The following is a 15,606-nucleotide window of genomic DNA, read 5'->3' on the forward strand; positions in this document are numbered from 1 at the left end:
TATAAGGCAGGCCAATGAAAATGTTTGAGGCATTGAGTACATAGTTTGTATTTAAGAGCTGCTATAAAATGCCGCAAAATTATTCTTAAATTTTATTTCGAAATAATATAAATTTCTGACTTATTGATATATACATGTAGCAATATCTTAAGAAAATACTTTGTGTACACGTGTATTAACGTTTTATTAAATTAGATCGCGGAAATATGGCATTTAAGGATTTAGAAATGTATCGGTAAAATAAATCGGTTGTTTGATAAAAATAGTTGTGAACAAGCATCAATAATGATAAAAAAAAACCCGAAAGAAAACATTGCGGAAGAAAGTGAGATAAAGGGATCTGTGAGTAAACACCGCACATACACGTTTTAAAATCAAAACACCGCACATTTAAGTACACGTTTCAAAAACAAAACGTTTTAAGAAATTTCTCTTAGACTAAAAATAATTAAATGGTAACATATTTGTGAATTTGAAAGTGAAACAAACAATATAATCGTGAAGCGAATGAGGCACAATGAGGCCTACAAGTTGTTTAGAAAAAAAATCTTGCATGAACGTGCAAATGGGAAAAACGATCAGACTTATTTTTGAATTTGTCAATTTCATTAAAAAGATCAAAATAAAACATATAAACATGCTTATATTAAAATTATATTATACTTGCATGTGGATCTATGAAGAAAATCATTTATTCTCCCTGCAGTCTTGAAACTGAATATCACTATGTACACGCTATTACATGTAAATAAAAACGCACACGATTTCATTTCTTGAGAGAAAAAATACTGACGTGGTTGATTATTGTATAATTATACAAGTTTTTATATAAAATAGTATTTTTTTCTTTTAAAATGCTGCAAAATGACATGGATATTTGTATTCACAATATAGCTTTATAAGGCGATTGGGTCTTACTGACGTCATAAGCAAGGGAGGTAAGCCGCGTAAGTCAATATTCCTTTTCCCGATTAAGTAATTTTGATCGACTGTGGCGCTCACATTTTGCATAAAATATCCAAAAAACAATGTCAGTCTTCTTAAATAGGCACTTATGAACTCATTCCCGTATATAACTCAATATGGTCAGGATATCGTTTCATATGACCTTTAAGGTCCATCGCCATGTAAAATTAAATTCAATACAGGGAAAGAGGGAGTAGCAGGTTGCATATCTTTAAATTTTGATAGTTATCTTTTAATTAGGTTTCAAATCAATTTTAATCATAAAAATTTAGAACTAAAAATTTAAGATACAGTTTATTGCAGGTATTTGTATGAGTCTTGAAAATAATCATTACATTCTCTGTATTGAATGTAGCTCTCTTTTCGTATATCATTTACGAAAAAAATGCTTTTGTGATACTTGGGCAGAAGTCGTCAATAATGTACCCGTAATTTATTGCATGTAAGATGGGTCCATACTCGAGTGACGTCATTATTGTTAGTTCGTATATACTGAACTGAAAATTTGTAATCATCATCAATTGAGAATCACAGAAATGTCATATGGACATTGAGTTGATGATATTGCTTTAATGACAGAGCAATTGTATACATTTTTGCATATTTTGAGAGTTATGATATTGAACTACTTTACCCTCCAAAATAATTTGTATTTGTAAATGCATTTTAGTGTATACACAGATTGCTAACACATTGTTTTTAAAAATACTAATCTTAATAAAGACATCTCCTAAAAAACACAAGAAGCTGTTATCTTTAAAAGAATAATCAAACCAATGACTAAATTTTTTTTTAAATTTCAAGGTAAGACTTTTTCCAAAGTAAAGTTGTTTGAAACAAAAATGAGGGCGACATTTTCTTAAAGTTGGAAAAAGAATAGAAGCTAGTGTTTCAGCTTTTTCAAAGTAACATCATATTCGAAATAATAAAGAAGGAGAAGGGTATTTTTGAAATAAAAAACTTTTATCCCGAAAAGTCAAAGCTCGGTTTTTTAATGATATGGTTTCATAAATAAAATTACAGTTATAATGGGTTTCTTATATTATACTTGACTTAAACATATAAATTTAAAACTTGATTTGCTTGAAAAATGTATTAAAAATAGAGGAAAATTGCTTTTTGAGTTTTTGTCTACATGTTTAACTTTCTAAGGTGGAGTGCAGCAAATATAACGAAATGAAAGCGTTAATTTAAAGTATTACTTTTTCAGCTTTCAAAGAAGTATTGTATACAAAAATATCTGGAAAGAAAGATGCTTTGAAATAAAACACAAACGTACAGAGGCTATAACCATTGAGGACGTAAACAAGGATTTTTTAGATACCGTGTATTTCTCCTGGGAAAAGCTTTGTAATGACTTTAAAAGCGGGGATATTACATTTCTAGACTTTGAAAATCATTTCTCTGAAATAGAGAAAACGGAAATCATAAGAGAATTAAAATTCATTGCTGACATTTTTTGCATGCATGATAATAAATGGATTGAGGAAAGGCTTTCTCAATATCAACAGTACAAAGTGTTAAAAGAGTGTGTGAATGTAGCAAAGGTTATAATAGAATTTGCAAGGCAATTTGAACTTCATGGAAATTTTCAACAGGTTCAGGAAGTGATGAGATTGGTATGTATTTTCTAATTTTATTGCATAAACTAGTTGTACATGTATCTAATCATATTTCAAGGAAAATGATAGCAAAGAAAGTATATGTTTGGACAATTTCATGGAAACATGTTTAAAAATGTTCACATCCCTAACAATTTAGGATCATACAATATTATACCAGCATATTAAATCTCATGTGAAATTCTCTGATATAAAGCTTCCCCTTTACGTGAAATGTACGTAATCTTTGCAAAACTTTATAATGAAATTCAAGGTAAGTGATATCATGTGAATTCGTTTTTCTAATATAAAAATTGATATTAAAGGAAAAAAATATGAACATGCCCATGAAGAAATTAACCAGCAGTTTGGCAGGAGTATGTGATGAATTGCAGAGCACCAATAAGAACAAGACTGAAAGCCTTAAGATATTCATTAAGTGCAAAGGCATGGTCTGTTGGCTCCAAGAGAATATAAAAAGTAAATATTATTGCAAAGAACAATACATTAATATACATCTTTCAATTTTATATCTATGATCTTAAACACAAGAAAAGGTTTGGCAAGTATCTCCGTTCGAGTGGAATGGTAAAACAAATTGAAAATGAAGCTTGTGAAATTTAATATAGTCATTAAAACTTATAAACGTATCTATTTGAAATAGATGGTTATGGTTCCTCTTCCATTCTCTTTCGTAGATTACATTTGAAAGTAATTCATTAGATAACAATTACTTGCTTTTAATCTCAATTAAGTTTCCCCATTACCATTACAAGAATTTTCAATTGTAATTAATTAAATTACAATTACTTTGCTAATGTAGCGAAAAAATTATAAAGTTCATTTAAGAAAAATACATTTTTTGAATTAAAGCCGATATGACATGTACAAACTTTGTCATAAAAATTGCAGATGATTTAGCTACGACACGATCAAACTGTTACAAATGCATTTAATGATAATTAGTTGTTCAAAATCTCCGTCCCCTGACCAACACTTATCATCTCTGAAAGGCATAACGTAATATTTTAAACATATTTTTCTCATCATGCTGAATGAAAATTGAAAACAATAACTATTCAAATAAAATAATTAGATTTTTATGAAAAAGAGATCGAGCACTTCATCAGAATTATCTGGTACCCAAAAAATTAATAAATATTTTAAATATTGATATTCATAAATTTGGGAACCTAGATAGTGAATAGATAAGAAAGTTCATGTTAAGAACTACATGTATATTTGGTAAAAATTAAACTACCCTCCCTAACTTGATCTTGTATTTGAAATGTTTGATTTATACTTTTGAATTATCGGAAGTTTTGAGATAAGCAGCGTGTATCAGCGTGTAATTAAAAGTAATTAAACATTTATTTGAATTATATGTCTTTTTAAAATTATAATTAAGTAACAATTACATGAAATTGAAAAATTGGTCGACTACATTTACTTTTGATTACATCAAAATTAGAAATTGACTATACTCAATAACTATTACAAATTATCCCCTTTCATTCGCTTTCTGTTTGCAAAAAGTACAAAATATATTTCTGACACTTTCATCAAAGTCGACCTACTTTTACATGAACTTCAAAACAGCTCTAATTTTTACCCACATATATTAGAAAAAAATGTGGACTTTTGTTATAAAACAAATACATGTAGACCGAATGTTGTTTTCCCACTTGTGTATTCAACGATATTTTTGTGATCAAAAGTTACGCTTCTTATTTTTTCATGTAAAACTAAGAATAATTGAATGTTCAATGAAATGAAGGAAAACATATTTAAGTGTGTATCATATTTTTAATCAGTTAAAAAATGAAAATGTCTGCAAAAATGTTTTAGGTTTGCAAGAACTGAACGTGTTTGCCGATTTAGCGACAATGACCGCTGGCGAAGGAGACATGGAAATAGATAAAGTGAACTTTCTATTATCAGCTACTCGTGGATACGCACCTTTGATTTTTGACATTGATAAATCTATTGGGTACAAAGAATTAATTGAAAAATGCAAGGAGGTGTGGAAAGAGCTAGACAGGGATCCAAAACTACCAGAAAAATTGGTCACTATCTATCTATCTATCTATCTATCTATCTATCTATCTATCTATCTATCTATCTGTCCGTCTTTCTGATCAAAACTACCTTAATACAAAGGCAAAATGAAGAGAAATTATTTTTACATCAATAGCAAGACACAAGCAGAAATTTGAAATGGTATGTTGGTGTTAAGCAAGCTCAGGGATCTGTCGAAATATCTTCGATGGAGCTTGCAAAAGCAATCAATACTGCGGGATTGTACGTGATTGGGGCGTTTGAAGAGAGTACGAGCAATACAAAAAGGGTAAGGTTAGCACTGCTTCAACTATTTAAATTAAACGTTCTCATAAAATCAGTGAGTCTTTTTGGCAAATGGAATACGAACACCAGAGCATAATAATTTGGATCTATTTTTACCACCAATTTTCTTATACTTATCAGTTTGATGAAAGAAGAACAAAAATATCTTTCAATTGTTTATAAAGGGCCCTATTCCAATGTCAACATAGGCTGGATATGAGAAAGTGACAGTCTCAGGCTAATTTTTACACAAATTTTAAAAGATGGCAAAAGATAAATCCATAATAAATATGGGCAAAATATGTCTTTTTAAAAGTTACATGCACAATTAAAAAAACTTTATGACTATATATTTAGGGAAAGATAAAGTTATAGTTTGTTTTATAATAGTGTCTATAATAAGGTACTAAGAAAAAATGTAAACCAAAGCCCGTAATTGGTAATTTATTGGTATTTAACTCCAAGAATTTTACAGTTTATATTACTTTGTAATTTAAACTAAAGCCTGTTATAAGTACTGTGGTCGTAGTACCTCTTTGTGGTAATCTTTTTCTTTAATTTCAAGTGTTTCTATAGTTATTACCATGAGTTAAGAAACTGAATTTTTCAGGTTTATTACAACCAAAATATATCATAAAATGCGACGAACTAAGCGAATCCATGTACAAGTTGCTCTTCATCCAATTTAACTCATGTAAACTATCAATCGCATCTTTCAAATACTTTTTGAACATCTTCCCTTCACCAATGTTTTGTTGCTTTCATTATAATTGTTTTCTCCCTTTCCCCTGCAGAGGTTTGAGCAAATATTGACGCCGATATTTTGTTCTGCTCCATAAAACAAAGGCTTGACGTCAATATTCAAAGGTCAACTACTCTGATTTTAAAGAATTACAAAGGGCAACTAAGCTCCTCAAAATATTGTACTGCCTTACGGAATGCGGGTTCTGTATCAAATACTTGTAGTATAAAATGTTAATGAGTAGCCAAAGCGTTAGAAAATGACGGCAACATTGCCGAATATTAATTATCAACAAACGGGCGGAGATATATATCAGGCAGTCACGTGCCTTGTATAAACCAATGAAGGTGTGACCACATTTCAGTTCGAGAGAAAATTATACTGCAAAAAGTATATAATATGCGGTATATTATTAAGAAGTAGATCACGTTTCTATTGCACATGTTTAACACAAAAACTTTAACGTTTTGTGATTCTTTTCGGGTTGTCAACTTCTCATTTTTAATTTAAAAAGCGGTGTACAGTTTTAATTTTCGCACATGAAAGCAAGGTTAAAAAATTACAGTTATTGATTACTTTGGTGCTAAAATGATTTATTAAGTATGATAAAGAAAATCAGAATAACAGGAAAACACGAAGATTGATTCGAAAAAAATATGTCATTTTCATACGGTCAAGGACTTAAAAAGCCAGTAGTGTTTTAGGTGTCAGTTGCCAGCCATATAACAAATATTGGCTTTTTAGACGGGGTCACGTGACCCCGTCTATTGGTTTACTGTCAGCCGAAGTCTCAAACCGGAAGGCACGCGTAGAACACATGAATTGAGTCTACGCGTAAGAATTTAGTGCAGAAAGTTTTTCATGCATTTCAGTAAATATGTATTATAAAAACACGCATTAAATCTTTTTAAGTCCTCGGTGTATAAACAAAATTCTATTTAGAAAATAAACAAATAGTTTTATTGATCAAAATATTCTTGCTCGGTTCAAATGTGGGATGAATTATGTAACTAAATGCACAACTAACGCCGTTGAAGATTCAGTTGGTGTACGAGCTCATTAATCAATAGAAGAGGTTGATGGTTCCCAAACGCAATGTGCAATTTTTGAAAAGTTGTGAATTTTATTTTCACAATCTTTCACCTTAATACTACCACACTTCATGCACATTGGCTTTTTAGTTAATTAAATTGAATTCAAATTTTAAACAATGCATTGTGAGCAAAATCTATAATAGATTATACATTTTGAAAGACTTAAATATCATATAATATACACAATCTTATCAATTGAAGAACCAAGTTAAATGTTAATGTTCATGTTTTCCGGCTAAGTTGAAATCAGGTTTGGGGTGAATTACATAGTAAAGTAATGCATTACATTACCATAACTTCACGAATAAGAGCATTAAATTACCATTACCATTACTTATAACCCAATAAAGAGTTTTTTAAAAATAGTTCATAAATAAAACATGCTTGAACATATTTACAGGGTCATGTTCACTATCAGGTTCAAATTTAATGACTTATACAGGATTGCTGTTGCACTTGTAGTTCTCAAAGTAACGTTGGTCCCGTAACATTTACACGCTAATGGCGGATTTGCTAATATTTGTTATTTATGTGTCTGATTTGCGGAGTATGATTTTTAATGAAAGTAAGGGTTGTATCGTAATTCGTGTAGGTGATGCACGAGTTTACACAATAAAGTAGTAAGTGGTGAACGATTTTTTTTTACCTATTAATTTTTCACGAATCGCAAGTAAAGAAAATCGTGTCAGATAAGTCGGTCTTAAAAATCAAAATGCCGACCGTGACAAATCTTTTCATTGTTAAAGTTCTTGGAATCTTATTGTAAAAAAAATACTTCTAACGTCAGGTGCCTGTGTTTGTTATCGGTATACAAATGTTAGTTTGTTTGTTAATTCAGCAATTTTAGAGTTTTCGGGGTTTTCATAAAACTTTTATTACGGATACCGTCCGACTTGTGAATTTTCCCTTGGATCACAAAATTGAATAAATATAATGATTAAAATTATTTACTTTGATAAAGTTGTTTGATTTTCCCAGTTAGTTGTAATTCTTTAATTCTTTTCTTGGGGTCTTTTTTTTTTTTTTTTTACATAAAATACCGTTAAGTCAGTTTTCTACAATTATGAAGGCCGGGATTGAGTAAAACTTAGATAAAGTATCAGACAATTGCAAAAAAAAAGCCAAATTGACATAGATTGTAACAACCAATTCAAACTCATAAATTTTGGAAGAATATTCGAGAAAATCAAGGACAATTACAAATTCAAACTTTCAAGACCCCGTCTTTCAGTACTCTCAGTAATTTGATTTATATACGGTATATACGTCTTCGAAATATCTACAAAGAAAAGTAATTTGCAATAGAGACATTGAATTCTTGCCTTTTCTCCCATGAAATTAATAATTGTAATGAAACTTTCATTCAGGTATTTCAAGAAAAGTAAAAAATCAAAGTCAATAACACTATAGGTATTCTAATGATTTATTGGTAAAAAAAAATACATATTTAATATAAATGTAGATATTTCATTATTAATTACATGTATTGTAACTCAGATAGGGGGGAAACACTCTTAACTTCAATCATCACTAAATACTCCGTTTTTCTTAACTTTGACTTTTTTATGATAGTATATTTTATGTAATTATTAACTCAGGTATTTTCGAAAAATAGTTTTGGTAAAAGTTTTTCTACATATAAGGTCATCGTTATTCATTTTGACACAAATAATGAGTTTTATAATCTTAATAATGTTGAGCTTTAACTTTCTCTCTCAAGATCAGTATCCTAGTAATGATGATATATTTATCTAAAAAAACGTTAGATCATTTATTCACGTACTGGATGCCCACTCCTCCAAGGCACCTGATCCTACCTCTGATCGAATTATAAGTCCGTATTTGCTAAGCACCTGTTTTGTATTTTACCTTTGGACTTTTGATTGATGAAAAACGAACAAACACATACAGACCCTGAAACGTACTACTACACAAAAAAGCGTGCGACTTTCGTGCGAGAAACGTTTCGTGTAAACCGTTTAGCGTTTCGTGTGAATCGTGAAGCGTTTCGTGTAAACCGTTTAGCGTTTCGGGCAAACGTGCAGCGTTTCGGGCAAAGTGTGTAAATCGTTTCAGGCAAAGCGTGCGAGAACCGTGTGAAACGTTCATTAGATTTCATTCGGAACTCTCCGACAATTTAATTGTTTCAAAAAATCGCTCGTGTTAAACATTACTTTAAACTGTTTGTGATTGGCAAAACTCCTTTGTAGATATTCTCGTGAAAAAAATCTATAAGAAATGATATGCTTATCTTTTTACAAAATTGAATTAATTTTTAACAGACAAAAGAAAAGTACGCGTATTGAAAGAAGACTAGTTAATTAGACTATTCGGCTGTGTATGACCAGCACACGTAACCTCGGACATCGGGTAAGACCTGCACCTGGCTGAACCTGTCAATCAAACTCTGTGTATTTGTTTCCATTGGATGGTCACGCGTCTCTTCTTTTGTCAATAGCCAATAGAATTAATGATTTCAAGGTAGTCGGAATCAGTATTTGATGATGCACACAATTTAAATGATATATTATTTAAATTAATTTAAACAAAATTAAATGTAAACATAGACAGAAAAAATACTGTTCATTTCTATGAATGCGGCAAGTAAATTCTTCTGAATCCCGATTAAAAATATGTCTACAAGTTATTATTTTAATTATTTAAACACTGATAACGGAAAACAACTAATAATTAACATACTGAAATTTTCCTAAAACGTACACATGCAATGAGTTATTATGGGAATCTACATGCATGGTACTTAATTCAAATAGATTATGATAGATATACATGTATTGTACGCCGTTTAGCGGGGCGCCGGTTATGTATACGAATATTGAGACAAAACTTTAAATCATTTTTATTTTTTGTTCTTTCCGAAATCCGAAATAGTAATGACAATTTTTTCTTTATTTAATCGATTGATTTTTGTTCTGTGATTTTATGTACGGAACATGTATTTACGCGAATGATACGACATAACAAAAAAATTAATCGGTTGTTTTATAGCATTTTTCTGACTAATGTGACTAATTTTATCTTACATAACTTTCAAAATTATCAATGTAAATAATTACAGGTTTATTTACTGTTAGTATTTTTACATCGTATTTTTTCTGAAACCAATAAAAATACTAATGTGAGAAGAAAAAACAAATCCCGCCGAATACTGAAAAACCGATTTCAGTTTGTAATCATACAGGTTTTTTTTTTGGTATTGAATATTGTGTTACGGTAACTTTTTTACCTGGAATTTTTATTATTTACAGCACTAATAAGAATCATGAATATTTCTTTTGAGCAAAAAATGTTTACAGAATTAGTATTTTTGGCTTATTCTGTGAATAAATAATTTTTTTGCTTTAAATATATGTACCAAATTAATTTAATCAATCTTTTCAATACTTATGTGCATATATGTTTCTTATATCAGTATTTCTATTATATCGAGTTTTCTTAAAATTAATTCTTACTAACAGAGTTAGGGTAAAAATCCGAGAGGATCCGAATTGATCAGGATAAAAGCGTGTCCAAAGCGAGTGAAAATCGAGCAAATCGTTTCGTGCGAGAATTGTTTCGTGTAAACCGTTCAGCGTTTCGTGTTAACCGTTCAGCGTTTCGTGTGAACCGTTTAGCAAGCGTGTAGCGAGCGTGCAGCGAGCGTGTGGTGTAGTAGTACGTTTCAGGGTCTGTACATGTATTAACTTTTTTGTAGATAGTAGAAGATGTTTTACAACTTCATATTAAAGATGAATCCTTAGATGAAAGATTTCGTCGAAGATACAGTTATAAAGAACTGCAAGAGCTAGAAAGCAAACTGATGCTCATAGCTGGAAAGGCTGAAAAGGGAAAAAAAGACGTGGATAGATTTACGATGGTAAAATCAAAACGCACCCCAACACACACATACACAGAGAGTTTTTGTACACATCTCTGAATACATATACCTAATCTGATTTGAATCACACGTGATAAAACTTTTCAGCTTAAGCTATAAGATAAATAAATTTATTAACTCTATAGCGCCAATTCACCATAATACATTGTACACCGTAATGTATATCATGTTATTTGGAAAAAATAAGTTCTAATAAATAATTAATTTTTACTCAATTTGCAAATAATTATGCTGAAAATAAACCACACAATATTATTGTGAATTTTGCGAATGATTACTTTCAATGCAAAAATGCCGGTATATTTCTGCTAATATGTAAAATGTCTATACACAGAAACATATGGGGATAATCGTTATCGACCAGGTCAATAACATTAGATAAAACATTTCATGTTTTATTTAATTCGTCCTCATAGGTTTTTTTTAGCTCACATGAGCTGAAAGCTCAAGTGAGCTTTTCTGATCACCTTTTGTCCGTCGTCCGTCTGTCCGTCTGTAAACTTTTCACATTTTAAACTTCTTCTCTAAAACCACTTCACCAATTTCAACCAAATTTGGCACAGAGCATCCCTATAGAAAGATGATTATAAATTGCAGAAATGAAGACCGATCTTTATCTAAAACGGAGAAAACCTCGAAACTGTAGAAAAAGGAGGGTGCATTTAAAAAAATCTTCTTTTCAAGAACTATTGAGTTAAATTCAACATAATTTTGCATAAATAATCCTTATGGAAAGGAAAATATAAATTTTAAAAATTATTGGAGAACTCTGTTTCAATTTTGAGTAATTAACGAAAATAAAAATAAAGAGATAATCGCTGTCAATCAGGTTATAACTTCGGGTTCGGTATTCCATATCGAAAACGAAAATTCATTGTGTAAGGCAGCTAAGTTTGAATGTTGACGCATGGCAAACGGGTCAAACTGACATAGATGATTTTTCTTGTTGTGCAACAGTTTACATGCGAAGGGATATTTGAAACATGCTAAATATATTTGTGCCAATTTCGTGAAGTCAATTGAGGTTCAATCTTTCGATGCGTTGACCTTTTCACTCATGACCGTGGTATATCTGTATATAGCAAATGATAAAACATGGTTTATTTGTAGCATTTTTTGTATGATGGCATTTTTATACACTTACATTGTACGCATTTCACTTACTAAACAGGTACCTACAAGCAGTATAAAAGTGAAAAATGTCAAAGAATCAAACCCCCTTTTTTGCTTCTTCTACCTGAAATAAAGTCATAACTGTTAACCGCAGATATCGGCAATTACAATTTACATCATGTAATTATTAATTCATAAACTTTCTGCTAAATGATCTATAAAACATAAATTCCATTTGTTGACTTGTAATGTACAAGAAATTACTTATTTCCTTGTCTCATCACAACAGGTTACAATGTTTATAGTAGGTACTATTTTGATTGGGATTGTTTCTGTATGTAATTGGGACTAGCGTCATTATCTGTAAGTGCTATCCATACTTTGCGCTTGAGGTAAGTGAATAAGCAGTCAAAAACCGTACAGGGACATGTGGGCACTTGATAACAGGGACATACAGGATGTGACAGAGGCGTGCAATGAATGACAATGGGGATGCACGGTGTACATGGGATGTGTACAGGGAAATGACAGGTAAAACACAGGAGTTAAAAAGAGATTACCGGGGATTTATGCCTAGAAACTGCATAAAATGACCTTTTTTCTTTGATTTAGTATCGGCTGTTTTTAATGCTTTGTCTGAGACTAACAAACAAGATGATAAAACAGGACTATCAACAGTCTCGTTTGAAGTCACCTTTTTGTAAGTTCTATGGTCGATACAACGACCTTGTCAACAAATACCATTGGGTGGCATGCTGACTGACGTTTTCATACTAATTGTTAAACCTCATTGTCTATGGACTTTTCCGTTTTTCCCCGATTACGACAAAGAGCAAACGGCAGGCGGGCCGGTCAGCAGAGGATGCTCTCTCCTCAATGGCACCTGATCATACCTCTATCTTTTAAGAGGTCCGTGTTGCTCTGCTTTGAATTTGTATTTCGTTTTATATGTTTGAGATGGTTGACAGTTTGTTATTGTCATTTTTTTTTAATTAAAAACTATATAGTTTCAATATTGTTGACTATAGAGACAAATATTAGAGGCAATGTTTAGTATTAGACTATCAGTAGCCCATGACGCCAGGATGTATAAAAAGACAATAGAAATTGGTATTTGTGATAATGTTGTAAAATGCAGGAAGATTAGATTGATTGATCTCATTCATTGCTTATATCATTAACAAAAAGCTCATGTTAAAAAGTTTCTTCCCATTTTCGGACCTTCATTTGAACACCTCTGCGTCTTTTCAGGTATTGGACTCCGTTGTTCGTTTGTGCAATGTTTACATAAAACTTTTGGAATCTGGGTGTGTTCTGTTTACTAGCTGGCAAGCTAGATTTTTATGTGATCCGAAAAGACCTGTTTGTGCATTCATCGAATTTGGAACAGAGGATAATATCAAACAGTTAAAAGGAAGGCGCAACGATACGGACGACGTCATCACAATAATGCCAGAAATTGCAAAATTTATGGAAACAAGTCTTGATAACTGGCTTCAGTACTTAGATGAAAAAAGATATGAATATCAACACCTCAATTATTATACGACAGATCAATTAGTCATTTTACAGAGAGAGTTGGCACAATGTATTGATGGGAATGATGTTGACAAAATTCCACCTTTTATAATTCCCATGCTTTCTGTAGTCAAAAGCGACTGTGATATTGGCGATCTTACCGATGCGTTGCAAAAGGCAAATATAGAACTACAAACATTGAACCGTAATGACGAAGAAATTTGTAGCGATGATAGAGAAAGAGACGCGATAGCGAATTTCCTTAGTGAAATGACAGAGGCAGGATACACAGAAACGGTAGCTAGAGCTGCTTTAAAAAACGGAGTTCCTCCAACAGATATCACCAATGGTAACGTAGCGATAGTTACTGAAAATATGAAATGTTACTATTTCGCAGATAATTTATGTATATTCTAATATCTTTTGTTTATTCGCATTTACCAGTAAAATATATTAACTATGAGATTAAGTTTGAATATCTAATAGAAAGATACTAGTACTAAACCTCCGGTCATAAAACATTACCTCAATTGTCAATACAAAATTGAAATTTAAATGGGTAAAAAAATGCATCTTAGATTTGATTGCAGATTCGTATTTCATCTATTTATATTTACTTTATATTTACTTCGGATTTGATATAGTTAAAGTATTAATTAAAGTTATTAATTTTAATAGGTCATATATGGTGTATTGAAAATGAAGAAAAAATACTAGCTGCAGAACAGGAGAATCTTAAAACCCTTGGAGCAATGAAAAAAACTATCACAAGTGAAGACATTCTGAGTACTCTTCCTAGCAGCAGGTATTTTGATTTGTTTTCAAAAAAACTGTAATGATTCGACAAAATCGTTTTAGGGTTGTACTTTTTTGTTAATGAAGATTCATTTCTAGGAATAAAATTAAAACGGTTGGTGAAAAAGATTGATAAAAATACCCCAACTAAACTAAACTGTACTGAATTCTGTTAAAAAGTTATTCCTTTAGTTAACTAATTGTATGTTAAATTATTTTATTTCTTGCAATCATTTAGATTTGGATCTGGAAGCTTTAAGAAAATTATACATCAGCTTAGGTTTTTTAGTTTTAGTTTTTGATAAAGGTCTAAGCATATTTGATAAGTTAATTTTCACAACAATGGGCACCACATCTTAATTCTTTACTCTCTTGACTAGTCGCTGCTATTAAAATAAGGTAAAGCACACGTGTTCGCTGGTTAATTACACTCGAATGTTACTGTTACTCTCAAATATCCGACTTAAGGAAGGAGTCTTTTTATTATCAAACATACTTCTTATAATAAGAAATGCATGAAATTTTGACACAGTAGAACAGATCATATTACTTAATGATTCTATCAGTTTAATTAAATTTGACCTTTTTGTTTTCGGATAATGTCAGGTCAAGGTCACTACCTTTTTCCTCAACGTAAAGAGTGATAAAAATAAGTGTAGCTCTTTATAGTTCTGTAGATATTTGTTTAAGATTTGAAGATTCAAATCTTCAATGAAATCATAGACCATGAGAGTGTCTATCAGCTTATACTTCTGAATTGGAATAAATATTTATACTAAAATTGATATTGCTTAGCCCGCATTTCCTCTAATTTTCTTAAATTTTTAAGAAATTTTGATTATTTTTTTATGCTTCCAATAATAAAATATTTCTAATTTTTATGTATTATGAAGACTTTATGTAAAGATATAAATTGACAGAAAAGCTAATATATTGACCGTTTCATTAGAGAGAAAAACTGATATTAGTGATTTTTTCACAAAAATCAATGTATAGAATGGGCGCTTTAAAAAGCTTATAAAATGTTATTTGATAGGCAAATCATATTTTAAAAACATATTCTGAAACCCAAGTATCATATTATTAGTTCACATTAGTAAAAAAAAAATCCAACATTATTGTTATTGTTTTTAAAATGCTAAAACAGACTCATTATATATATATAATCTGCAGCAATTCTGAATTGCGCAACATGTGATATTTTCCTACGCCAATATTACGCCAAACATATAGTCCTTGTTCCATTCTAAACATTGATTACATTTTTCTATGCCAAGTTGTATGATAGTAAAAAAGAAAGAAAAATATACTATTTTAATTTCCTTTCATCTTGATTTAATGAACAATTAATCAAATTTACGTTTGACAAGTGGAAAACCAGAAAAGACTCCTTCCTTAATGAGACCAAATCTCTTCTTAAAAACTACAAGACCAATTGTTATCATTTTTGATATGAAGCATCTCTTTGGTAAGAAATATTAAAAAAATATTAATTGTGAAATTTATTGCATATCACCCTGGGATGCCAGGGGTGAG

General features: G+C 30.8%; 1 protein-coding gene across 1 annotated transcript; it reads left to right on the forward strand.

The window, feature by feature from the left end:
* Positions 1–2,181: 2,181 nt before the first annotated feature.
* On the forward strand, positions 2,182–14,111 carry LOC136269688 (E3 ubiquitin-protein ligase rnf213-alpha-like). Its single transcript, XM_066072420.1, has 6 exons — positions 2,182–2,585; positions 2,894–3,047; positions 4,416–4,914; positions 10,462–10,623; positions 13,009–13,624; positions 13,954–14,111. Exons 3-6 carry the CDS (start codon positions 4,834–4,836, stop codon positions 14,109–14,111), a joined length of 1,017 nt encoding a protein of 338 aa, XP_065928492.1. The 5' UTR covers positions 2,182–2,585; positions 2,894–3,047; positions 4,416–4,833.
* The last annotated feature ends 1,495 nt before the right edge of the window (positions 14,112–15,606 follow it).

Source organism: Magallana gigas, chromosome 9 (assembly GCF_963853765.1).
Source record: "Magallana gigas chromosome 9, xbMagGiga1.1, whole genome shotgun sequence".
NCBI lineage: Eukaryota > Metazoa > Mollusca > Bivalvia > Ostreida > Ostreidae > Magallana > Magallana gigas.

Coding starts and splice junctions, on each gene's coding strand:
- LOC136269688 (XM_066072420.1), top strand. CDS start 4,834: ATGGAGCTTGCAAAAGCAATCAATACTGCGGGATTGTACGTGATTGGG. Junction 4,915..10,461: donor GTACGAGCAATACAAAAAGG/GTAAGGTTAGCA, acceptor ACTTTTTTGTAG/ATAGTAGAAGATGTTTTACA. Junction 10,624..13,008: donor ACGTGGATAGATTTACGATG/GTAAAATCAAAA, acceptor GCGTCTTTTCAG/GTATTGGACTCCGTTGTTCG.